Source organism: Cladophialophora psammophila, assembly GCF_000585535.1.
Source record: "Cladophialophora psammophila CBS 110553 chromosome Unknown aczJe-supercont1.14, whole genome shotgun sequence".
Classification (NCBI taxonomy): Eukaryota; Fungi; Ascomycota; class Eurotiomycetes; order Chaetothyriales; family Herpotrichiellaceae; genus Cladophialophora; species Cladophialophora psammophila.
Window position 1 is genome coordinate 265,370 of NW_006912935.1, and position 12,336 is coordinate 277,705.

Genomic DNA, 12,336 nt, shown 5'->3' on the forward strand with positions numbered 1-12,336 from the left:
GTGGAGCCAGTTGGAATTACGAAGACGGCCTTCCAACCTCTCCGCCACCAATACTGGTGGAAAGTTGAGTTGGAAAAGACGTGGCTGGACATTATTTGATTGCTTTGCTCGAGAAATTTCTAGTACAACCTGAATGGGGCAATTGAAGTGCTAGATTAGACTGTGAAAAAGCCCGAAGCCTGAGGACGAAACGCCGTGAATGGATTGCCTATTTCGATGATGACTCGACATGTCTCGACTGTAGGAACGCCGTCATGCTGCCAGTACCATCCGAACTTGATCCATCTCTGGCCTCTGTGCAATTCTTTGTATTGCCTCAATCATCAACCCATCCATCCTTCGCTCGGTAAGGAAACAAAACTAATGTATCAGTGCCCGAAGAGCAGCACACTCAAGCCGCCAACCCAGATCCTTGGTGAAGCCGGAGCAAGAAAATTGCAGTTCTTGATTTGATATCTGAGGATCCCTCTGGCGATATCCTGGTATAATGGTCGGGGATTTACGCGGGCCGTATCATTGCATCGAGAAAAAGGGCGTGCTTGATCTACAAGATCAAGCATTTCTTGCTCTTTCCACTCTTGCGTGTCAACAGGGCGGCACGGGTGGCAGACTCGAAGACTTCACGGACACCCTGGTTGGTCTTGGCCGAGCATTCAAGGTACTTGTAGGCACCGATCTTCTTGCGTACCTCTTCACCCTAAATCAACCCAAGTTAGTCCTCACGGCAATCGGGTGTTGATAGAGCTCGGATGGCGAGGGACGCACCTGTTCTGGAGTGACGGGCTTCTGGGATGTCTTTGCCAACTCTTCAATGGTCTTGGGGTCATGTCGCAGATCGCATTTGCACCCAACGAGGATGATAGGAAGGCCTTGGCAGAAGTGAAGTACCTCGGAAATCCACTATTGATCATTGCGTCAGCTCTGATGTAGCAGAATGTTCCAGAGCATGAGATGATACCTTTTCTTGAACGTTGTCGAGTGAGTCAGGGGAATCGATGGCGAAGCAGATGAGGATAACATGAGAATCCGGGTAGGATAGAGGTCGAAGACGATCGTAGTCTTCTTGGCCAGCCGTATCCCACAGGGCTAATTCGACGTGTTTTCCATCGACCTCGACATCGGCAACATAGTTTTCAAAGACAGTGGGAACGTAGACCTGTTGTGTTCACATGTTAGTTGTGTCTGCACAACTCCAGCTCCTCTCATCCTTGTCTCGATAGGGGGGTCTTGGTAGGTATCGAATGGATGAACCAGAGGAGAATCGGATTGGATCACGTTGGGTTGCGCACCTCAGGGAATGTGCCCTTGGAAAAGACGCTGCAAAATGAAACTGTCAGTAAGCCAATTGAGATGAATGGATTCGGAGGTGATTATCATACATCAACAAACAGGTTTTCCCGCAGGCACCATCACCAACGATGACGAGCTTGCGACGGATTTCAGCCATGACGGCTGCTGCGGACGGAGTCAGATAAGATGACTAAAGGACAGCCGAAATGAGGGTGTCAAGGAAAAGCTGGCGGTTCAGCAGTCGTCTACAGAGATGATGGATAAGGTTGCTGGCGCAAGGATGGGGGAAAGAGGGAAGTGTAGGACGGAGACGGATGTTTAAAGAGGTTGAGAGATGATTGTCAGGGAAGTACCTTTTCGGGGTGAGTTTAGTGTGGATGTGGCTAAGACACTGGCGCGGGCCTCCACGCACTGCACTGCACTGCACGCACTGCACCGCACGGTACTGCCACGGATGGATTGGACGGGGTGTTGTGTGAGTGGGCTTCGGCCGTCAACTCCTGGCCAAAAGAGTCTCTGTTAGATGATTGGCGATGCCGGTTTTCAGATGGGAGATTGTAGGACAAGAAGGATATCAAGAGAGCGGGAGAGGAATGAGCTTTGTCTCAGGGGAGCATTGCGCGTTAAAGAGAGATGCAAGGTGGACGAACGCACACCTTTGTTGTTACAGAGTTACGCACGCCTGGTGGGTGCTTGGGGGTTAATGGGGGGCCCAGGCTAACATAAACAAGTGCAGCAGAGCACGCCTGGCAACTACCGCTCAGCAACCAGCTAGCCTACGTAGCAGCCTAGTGGCCTAGGAGCCTAGCAGCCCTAGCAACCTAGCAACCAGCAACCTAGCAACCTCACCAGCCTCACCTGCCTGAAGCGCGCCCGCGAAACGGCCCATGCGCCCCAGACTGGCCCCTTAGACCATTGAAGGGGGGCTCGTACAGCGGGCTTCCCTTATCTGTGCCTTTGGTGGCCTCTCCAGAATCAACCACTTGTTGCTGCCTGCCATTCATCCGCATCCAGAAATCCGAGCATCTAGCTCTCTACCTCGTACTCCTTACATATGTATTGTAAGAGTCATCGTTCTCTGTTACTTCTTTGTGTCAACCGCGACACCCTCAAGGATCCCTCCACACCGCACTTCCGACAAATATATTTTCCATTCCACCGCTGCTCATAAGCGCACGGACATGTATTCAAATCCCGACTTTCATGCACAATCAGGCGGTCAGGCGACAAAGGGACGATAACAATACCTTGCGTGTCGCTGCATCTTCCCCCCTAATCCTGCTCCCTTTCCTTGGTCCGCCCGTCAAGCTGCTAGCACCAGCGTGTAGTGAGCCTGCTCTGAGCAAGAAACCTTATAGCCTCCGCTGCCTGCGCCAAGTTTCGATCGCCCCGAAAGTGCTGGGCGCTGATGGCGGGTGGTACTTGGGTCATCCCACACCATGCAGGGACTGGCCCAGCTGGTATGATTTCAAAAAGACGGTCGAGAGGATCACCAGGTCTGCTGCCGACATGTCAGTCCAAAATGCAACCCAGCCGCCTTGTTGTGGCCGCTTTGTGCATATCTCTTTTGTTTTCCAATACGATTGTCGTCAATGAGCTTGTGGATCAGCCTACTGCAGATCCCAGGCACGATTGCTGACCTTGCACGCTGCCGGCTACTGTTCCATCAGGTCGGTTCACATGGCAAAGCATAGTGACTCTGGCCGACCGTGTTTTGCACGTTCCAAGAGAGAGAAACCACACGCCAGCCACGTGTCAGACATTCCTACAATGCTTGCATGGCCAATATGTCGATGAGAAGCTTCCCGTATGGGGCCCAGGCGGACTGAACTTTTGTTCAATCTATCCGTATTCGCAGCACTCAAATCGCAGTGGCTCTGCGCTTTCAGCTGGGCAGGGGTTCAGCTGACCTGTCGGAACGGTGATACTAGCCAAGACCCGAAATTGTTTCGGTTGTTGACAACATCGTTCACATTCCGCCTTGAACTGAACGGCCCGCCGAACCCGAGTTCACAAGGCTGTCTCTTACATTATGCGAACGAAGAACTTTGGGCTTCGCCTCTTTACGACCGAGGAACTCAATATACACAGAGCTGAAAACCTCATTCTCCTCTGTGAAGCTTGCACATGCAAAACCCTCAATCTCGGCTACTAATTCCGGAAGCCCATCAGACAATTTTCCTCTTCCTGACTCTACGTCTGCTCCCAAAGATCACGATCCTCCTGGGAGTCTGCACCCCCCTTCTGACATGGAGTATATAGTCTTTCCGCTGGATCGAACGTCTACACCATCCACGGACACGCCTTGCCATGGGTAGCCACGGGGCTTGGACTCGATCTCTCAGGGCAGTCGCAATTCAACACCTCTCTCACGCACCAAAGGCTCTCACGGCATCCTCGATGAACGCGACGGTCTCCCCAGGCTTACTCAGCATGGGCGAATGACCGGCCTCGCACTCCCTTGTCGTGATATTTGCACCCAATTCTCGAAGCCTCTGTACCATATCCTCTTGCAGCTCTTTCCTGATTGCCATATCCATGGTGCATACTAGATACCACACAGGCACATCTCGCCAACCGGCATAGACTGAATCCCGGGCAGGTCGCATTGCAGCAGAGAACTTGATGAGCTTGGAAACCCATTTTTTGGCATCTTCCGGAGGCATGTCGTTGTAGAAATGCTCTGCAGGGTTGCCTTGCAACACGGTCCAGCCTTCATCATTGTTCGTCATTTTCATTCGAGGAATCGTCACCCCCGGGTTTCTGCGCGCAAAGTCCTCTCCAATGTCGGCCAGAGAAGTTTCATGTTCGAGTGGCGTCCATGCGGTGAGCTGAACCAGGCCCGAAACGTGCCCTGACTTCTCGGTTTTGCGTTTTGATGGGTCTTTTCTCGTGAAGCCTTTCACAGCACTGCAACCAGCGATACCGCCCATGGAGTGATTGACCAAGACTACATCGTTGCCAAGACCAGTTTCGTCGGCAATGACCTCTTGCAAGGCCTCCACAACGACTGTCATTGATTGGACGGGCTTTCCTTCGCCGTTGTAGATGATCATTGGAGCTACGCATTTGTATCCCTTGTTTTGCAGTTCGCTCTTGACCGTGTCCCAATATTCAGGAGTGTGCCAAGCGCCATGGCAAAAGATCAAGGTAGGTGAGGAGGACATCGTACCATGCTGACAGAATGATCTAGATTGGAATACTCGATGCCTTCCAGGAGCAATATGTGGCAATTTCGCCCCTATCGCTCGCCGATCAAGAAAAGGAGAACTGGACGTGCCTTTTACAAGTAGACGAGGAGGGAGATCAGACATCATATAGCTGTTCATCCCCCGTCCCCGCATACCTTATTCTCACGCCCCACGGGTCTCCCAGATGACATATCCACAATCGAGGGACAAGAGGCTTCGAGGTAGCGGCAGTTGACCATCCGTTGTCTCGGTGTCTAGAGATGACAGATTACTGTTCGGCATACGATGTAATACGGCGGCCAACGTTTCGAGCTCGGCACCGAGGGACCCAGCGGAGGCTAGAGGGAGTTTGGCAAGTCTTGTTCTTCTGCCTATTGCTCTGAAGTTAACATCTGACGGCAGATACACGGCGGGCTGCAGCTTACGCACATCCTTTTCTGCGTCTTCGAAAGAACGGCTTGCCTAGGCAGGCAATTGCCAGCCGTGATCAGCTTTCTAGTATTTCGATTAGAGCACCACACGTTTGACCAGATGGTGTTAGAGGCTCACGGCCCCCAGATCCTTTGATTTGAACCTATGTTCTCCGTGCAAAGCCAGACTGGCCAATGTCCGCCGCGGGACATAATGAGCACTACCCAGCGAGCCAGTAAAGCCTTTTCAGCCACACTGCAACTTCTGCGCCACTCTTGGCAGATTGTTCGGCGCCTCTTATTTCTCGATTCGGTCTACGGAGTACAGACGGCCAAGAGCACGTGATGCCCGTAATATCTTCATGAGGCCAAATCCAGCTTGGTCAGATATTGTGGTGCTTCTGTGTACGGTCCAGAACCGAGGTGAGCATCTGTGATATGAGGACAGACAGCTCCATAACGCCATGTCGCCTTTGGCTGAAAGGTCTTTTCCCCCCAGGAGCACATTCACGAGGTGGGATGGTATCTCGGGCGTCTCTTTGACAGGGCCAAGTCCGCCTGTTTCTAGACAGCGCAATGGAAGCGCCAACTGTGCTTTGCGGGCAGCGTGATCGTTTGAGGCATTCAACGAAAGGATTTCCCGCGGAGAGGTCAAGACCTAGTGATGCAGGACGAAGCGAGACAGAGTCCGACATCCAACTAAGTCGACAATGATGGGGTCTGGACTTCTTACAAATGGATCCTGAGTTCTCCCACGACACAGGCAACTGCGTTTGAGGTGTCCAACAGTTCAACACCCCAAAGACCCCTGACAGAGGCCATTTTAATTGTACATATAAGAGCTCACTAGTTTGTCGTGGAGGAAATAACAATTCCATAAAGGTACCTAAGCATTGATAGCTAACTCGACTCGGTCTGTCAACGGTCCTTGGGCACGTCGTAAGGGAATGGCATGTCAATCAACCTTTGGAGAGTCTCGTCCTAAAAGGGCGCGTCGACCCGGAAAAAAGGCATACAAGTAGGTGCACGAATGGCTGATATATTCCCCGGGCATTGGCCACTGATATGAGTTGACGAGCTTGAGCACCAGATTCGTCGTGTCGGGTCGGTTTCTGCAACCATGCTCTCCACGCTGAGCTCGATCAGCAGTAATGGGTTGCCGTTCGCGTCAAAAAAGGGCTTAGAACTTGGTTGATATACCCTAATCCAAGGTTGGGAACACACTGCGCCTTGTTAGAGAGATCTTCCTTGCGTCCAGCCCCATATCACGCAACATCATTCTGAGAAGTTTTGGGAAAACAATGACAGCAGAAAAAGACTGTGGAAGTTGGCTAATAGGTGCCATCCCACACCTCCCTTTACAGTTACAGGTAGGCAAAGACAACCTGGGATTGGAGTCAGGTCTGCTCCGTAGCCAGCTCAGGGCTCCTTACCCACGTGTAGGTTGGCAGTGGTACCAATCCAGAAAATGCCTCATACTGCACTCTACCTCTTCTTTCTCCTTCCCACATTGCTCTTTGACATCAGCAATTTTGTGGGCATGACACATTCGGCAAACGCGAAAGACAGAAGTCATCACCCTGTGGATCTCCCGAGAAACCACGGGTAAAAGTGTAGGAACAGGATATTGCATGCGGTCAGTGGCCCGAGCGAGAGGACAAGGAGGAGTAGAAGGGAAGGCATACTCGTATTGTAGAATCCTGCCTCGCACAGGCGCCGTATGAACGTTCGCAGCTCGACCATCTCCTGGCCACCAAATCCCCAGTTTTTCCCATTCTTCCCAAGGCCTGATCCTGGAACTGGTCCGTGCTTTCCAAAATCGCATCCACAAACCACTATTGATGTGTATTTGTTACAGCGTACGAGGTACCGAGTATGGAGATGAGCGTGGGAGTTGAACAGGCCTGAAACCAATGACTCGCGTCGCACGGAGCATAGCCGCGGCCTACACGCTAGGCCGTCCTGAGAGCTTTTTCATTGCCGAATATAGGTCTTTCGCAAAGCCGAGTTTCCGTGGCTCTGACTGTCAGATTGGATAGATGCGAGCATGTGCAGTACTCTGTCGGCAAGACGGAACAGAGGCATCGGTGGCATCTAGGCAGCTTAGGGCAATGTCCCTCAGGAACTGATCCCTTGCTTCCAACTTCCTCTATTGCACTCCACCATCCCACCACATCATTCCTGCCTTCCACTTACCATTTCTCGTTAACTTTGAGGCATTTTGTCCTGGTTCATGCATCTACTTGTTATTAACCCAGATCCCGTTGGGGGTTTCTCCATTTTCCCCCTGGTCTTTAGCTTTGAATGTGTGGTCCGTGCCCGCTTGCTAGCTTTATCGTTCCTGGCGAGCTGGCGAGCTGGGTATTATGTAGGTAGGTTGACCATTCCACATCCCTTGTTGACCTCGCCAAAGTCGCGCAGTCACCATGCCATCTGCATGGGTCTTTTAGGAGGGTAGAAGCTATGCATATCCTGCCGGCAACGATGCCAACTCATATATCAAGGGTACGCCAGAGGAGGTGTTCCCTCCCACCCACGTCGCTTTCTACCCTCTCCCTCTTGCCTTTGGTATTCTTCCCCCCCCCCTCTCCCCCCTCTTTACGTTCGCATCTCCTGCGACAGAACTCCGTGTCTGAATCTTGTCAATATGGCCCCCCAAGACAATATTGGCGGTAGTTCCGAAAAGAACCCCGTGGCTGTTACCTCCTCTGCTGGCAATGACGGAGAGCTTACCCCTACTCTCGCAGCGAGACGCCATATCCGATACATCGACGATGATGAGGAGAATGGTGGCCCATCTGCCGCTGTCGATATTGGCCACCCGTTGAAGAGGCGAGGCTCTACCTACTCTGTGCATTCACTTTCCAGTGTTCGGAGCGGACAACGCTTTGTCGACCCATCAGTCATCCTGCCAGTCCAATACCGAACTCTCAGCTATGATATCACGAACGTCAAGGCCATTGAAAGTGCAAAGAACGCTCGCGAGAAGGCGGCGATCGGTGAATTACTCCTGGTATCCTTCACTACATCACACATGCTAACAACTGGATCTCAGATGTTGGAGGCTTTGATTGGCATCTTCTCACCCCCAAAGAGATCTGTATGCGATTAAGTACTTCAACAGAATACGGCCTTTCAGCCACCGCCGTGAAAGAGAAGATTGCAGAATTCGGCCGCAATGTGCCCTCCCCGCCACCGTCCAGGCTGGCTCAGAAGTTGTTCGGTTATTTCTTTGGAGGCTTTGGCTCCATTTTGCTGGGCGGCAGCATCCTCGTCTTTGTGTCTTGGAAACCCTTGGGTCAACCTCCAGCGGTTGCCAATCTTGCTCTGGGCATTGTTCTTGCCGCTGTCTTTTTCATTCAGGCTGCGTTCAACGCCTGGCAAGACTTCTCGTCTTCCAGGGTCATGAACAGTATCACTGGCATGTTGCCCGAAGCCTGCCGTGTTCTACGCGATGGAAGCAAGCAAACAATTCAAGCCCCCGAAGTCGTACCTGGCGACATCCTCCATTTCAAAGCGGGCGACAAACTGCCTGCCGATATCCGATTTATTGATGTCTCGACGGACGCCAAGTTTGACAGGAGCATCTTGACTGGAGAATCGCTTCCTTTGGCTGCTGTCACCGAGTCCCATGAGCCCAACTATCTTGAGACAAGATGTATCGGCATGCAAGGTACTCACTGCACCTCTGGTAGTGGTGTTGGCATTGTGGTGTCTACTGGCGATGACACCGTCTTTGGCCATATTGCCAAATTAACAAGCCAGCCCTCGATCGGCAGAACCAATCTCCAGAAAGAGGTTCTGCGCTTCGTCTTCATCATTGTCGGTCTAATGGTCTTCATGAACATCATCGTCGTTGCAGTTTGGGGAGGTTATATCCGACAAGCACACCACAGCTACATCAATGTGCCCACGCTCATTGTTGACCTCGTCAGTGTGGCAATTGCTTTTGTTCCCGAAGGCTTGCCGATTGCTCTCACAGCATCGCTCACTATCACGGCCAATATCATGAAGAAGAATAACATTCTCTGCAAGTCGTTGAAGACTGTCGAGACTCTCGGCTCTGTCTCCGTTCTCCTGTCCGACAAAACCGGAACGTTGACGAAAAACCAAATGGCGGTAACAGATTGCCTGATCGGTTTCAGTGCCATGACCGCGGAAGAGGCATCTCGAGAAATGGCAACGGAAGGTACCAATAGCAAGTCGAAGAAAGTGGCACTACAGCAAGTACGTGTGCTGTCAGCGGTATGCAATGCAGGAGAGTTTGATCCGACCACGATTCATCTACCCCTCGCCCAGAGAAAAATCCTCGCAGATGCAACTGACCAGGCTATCTTGCGACTCTCGGAAAATTTAGGCCCTGTCACGCAGTCTCGCAACATGTGGCGCAAGAGATTCGACCTGGCATTCAACTCCAAGAACAAATTTGCGTTGAGAGTCGTCTCTCCTGAGAACGCAGCGGCGGTTTCAGCGACCATGAGTGCCTTGGAGGCGAATTCTTTCAACAGTGAGAACGACCTGCTATTGATGATCAAAGGTGCTCCAGATATTCTTCTTCCGAGATGCACGAAATACGTCGGAGAAGATGGCGAGGTCTACACTCTTGACGACGGTGTTCGTTCTTCCGTAGAAGCTATCAAGGATGCATGGTCCAGCCAGGGTAAACGAGTCCTTCTCCTGGCCCGCAAACCTCTTCCTGCGAGTATGGTGCAATCGGCGCCCAACGACAATACATTCGAGGCTGAAGCCCTACGGCACGCGGGAGCTGGACTCACTCTGATATCACTGGTTGGAATTGTTGATCCTCCCAGAGACGAGGTGCCGAGTGTTATCCAGACCCTTCGTCGCGCAGGGATCCGCACGATGATGGTAACTGGCGACTTCAAGCTGACCGCCCAAGCTATTGCCCGTTCGTGTGGTATTATCACGGTTGCCAACAGCGAAATTCACACGGTTGATAACCTTCCTCGTTTCCCTCCCTCAGACGTGGTCGAGAAGAAACGCCAGAAGAAGTCAAATCGGCTCCCTTCGGAGAACAAAGCTATTGTTTTGACGGGTCCCGACCTGATGACACTCCTACCGCACCAATGGAGCGCCCTCACGACTCAGTATAGCGAGGTTGTCTTTTCACGCACCACACCGGATCAAAAGCTGCGCATCGTCAGGGAGTTCCAGTCTCAAGCCTTTGTCGTGGCCATGACCGGCGATGGTGTTAACGACGCACCCAGTCTCAAACAAGCAGATATTGGCATCTCGCCGGCTTCTGGCTCTGATATCGCAATCGAAGCATCCGACATGGTACTCTTGGGTTCGTTCTCTGCGATCCCTGAGGCAGTCTTGTATGGACGCGTTGTTTTCGACAACTTGAAGAAGACCATTGCATACCTTCTGCCTGCTGGTTCGTTCTCCGAGTTCTGGCCGGTCATGACGAGCGTCATCTTTGGTCTCCCCCAGGTCCTCTCCAGCTTTCTCATGATCATCATCTGCTGTTTTACCGACTGTGTCGCTGCTACAATGCTAGCGTACGAAAAGCCTGAAGCCAATGTCATGCTGCGCCCTCCACGAGACATCCACAAAGACCGTCTCGTCGACTGGCGTTTGTTGCTCCAAGCATATGGCTTAGTTGGTATCCTGGAGACGACCTGCTCATTCGCAATGAGCTTTTGGTACCTGCAACGCCAAGGCCTCTCGTTCGGCACGCTGTGGTTCTCCTTTGGCAATATTCCTATCCCACCAGGACAGACCGAGGACGACGTATCGTACCACCTGACTGTGGCCAGCGCGATCTACTTCGTCACGCTCGTGGTGATGCAGTGGTTCAACGTCATGGCTCTCCGAACTCGCCATCTTTCCATCTTCTCGCATCCACCCATTTTCAACCACAAGACACAGAATTTGTTGCTGTTCCCGGCCATTCTCTTTGCGCTCGTCATCGCATTGATATTCACTCTTGTGCCTGGCATCGACTACCTTGGATGCGAGAAGGTCCCTGTCGAACACTGGTTCATTCCCATGACATTTGGCATTGGACTTCTGAGCTTGGACGAGTTGAGGAAGATGGTCGTGAGAAAATACCCGAGCGGTATTCTAGCTAAAATAGCATGGTAGGAATTGGCCCTTGGAGGCCCACGATCACCGTGTAGGGGTTTTGGGGTGACGATAGCCCCGCAGACAAGTTAGAACAAGTTAGAACAAGCTATAAAACGCAGTGAATAACATCCTGCTTTCGCATTTCTCGTCGCTCTGTTGTCTGGGCCAGTGTCTCCTCGTTAAGAATGGGGAACGATGTACATGAAATGTGGAGGCATCCCCGAGTTGATTGATTGGGAGTCCGTGACGAAGGTGCGTGATGCAGACACACCGTGTCGGTCACAGAATCAAAACGCAATGCCCGATCTTTCAATTCTCTGCTAGTGAGGTTACAGGATCAATGCTCTGTCGCTGTACTGGGAAATAGGGGGCTGCGCAAGATTGTTCAAATGCTACGCCGGACATTTCGGCGGAGCACAAAATGTTGACCGACAGTGCATTTCCAAGTCTTTCAACTCCATGCCTCTTTCTGCTGTCTTTGACAGCACTGCTTTCAGCGACCAATCACCCCTGTGTCCCTACAAATGTCTAAAGTCTGCGACACTTGTGGTGATTCCATTCTTTTGGAACAGGTATTCTACCACTGCTCGCTCTGCGGCGGTGGCGATTTCGACATCTGTGAGAGGTGCCATTCAGAGAACAAGCGATGTGACGATGAGCATCATGTCCTGCTCCCTTACAGGGTTCGTGGCGATGCAGTTGTTGACCCCGTTACTGGCAATTTAGTTCATTACTTTACTCTTGCCGGCTGCCCGGGTTGCACCTGGGAGAAGAATGGGAAGCCCCAGGACGAGGACGCTCCTTTCCGTTACGAGGCATTCCCCAATGACTCGTATATTAGAGTCATTGATCTTTTCCCAGGACCGGATGACCAGCCTTTGCGGTACTGCCTGCACTACGCTCGGTTAGATTCACTTGCAACAGCTCAGTACATCGCCAGTGAGTCACGTCACGCCCTCTTATCTTGCCATCCGCTTGGTCGTGGTACAAGGTCCTTCGAGCTGATGTGGAATTCTCCGCCAAGTCAGCTACGTCTGTGGTGATGTAACTAACAAAGTCCCATCCTTCTGCAATGGCAAGAGGCTCGATATCTACGCTAGTCTCGACAAGGCTCTTCGCAAATGGAGGCGCGTCGAAAAGCAGAATTGGCTTCGGATATGGGCGGACGCTATTTCGATCCAGCAAGACAACAATCAAGAGAAATCTGCCCAGGTAGGTCCACTGTCTTCAACACGTCGAAGCAGTTTGGGATGAATGCGTGTTGCTTTGCCCGGATTGCGCGAGGCTACGAGCCGAGGAGCCGGTTACCCGATGTCCGCACACATCATAGCTAACGCTGTTTGCAGGTTGCCAAT

At 52.0% G+C, this 12,336-nt stretch overlaps 3 protein-coding genes across 3 annotated transcripts; 1 reads left to right on the forward strand and 2 right to left on the reverse strand.

The window, feature by feature from the left end:
- Positions 1-544: 544 nt before the first annotated feature.
- Positions 545-1,447, reverse strand: A1O5_08650 (rho family, other; the record flags this gene model as incomplete). The annotated part of the gene is made up of 5 exons (XM_007749231.1): positions 545-697; positions 766-900; positions 959-1,156; positions 1,290-1,317; positions 1,380-1,447. 5 exons carry the CDS (start codon positions 1,445-1,447, stop codon positions 545-547), a joined length of 582 nt encoding a protein of 193 aa, XP_007747421.1.
- Positions 1,448-3,659: 2,212 nt separating this feature from the next.
- On the reverse strand, positions 3,660-4,457 carry A1O5_08651 (uncharacterized protein; the record flags this gene model as incomplete). The annotated part of the gene is made up of 1 exon (XM_007749232.1): positions 3,660-4,457. One exon carries the CDS (start codon positions 4,455-4,457, stop codon positions 3,660-3,662), a length of 798 nt encoding a protein of 265 aa, XP_007747422.1.
- A 3,081-nt stretch (positions 4,458-7,538) lies between these two features.
- Positions 7,539-10,999, forward strand: A1O5_08652 (H+/K+-exchanging ATPase; the record flags this gene model as incomplete). The annotated part of the gene is made up of 2 exons (XM_007749233.1): positions 7,539-7,890; positions 7,947-10,999. The coding sequence occupies 2 exons, from the start codon at positions 7,539-7,541 to the stop codon at positions 10,997-10,999; spliced, it is 3,405 nt and encodes a 1,134-aa protein (XP_007747423.1).
- Between the last annotated feature and the right edge of the window lie 1,337 nt (positions 11,000-12,336).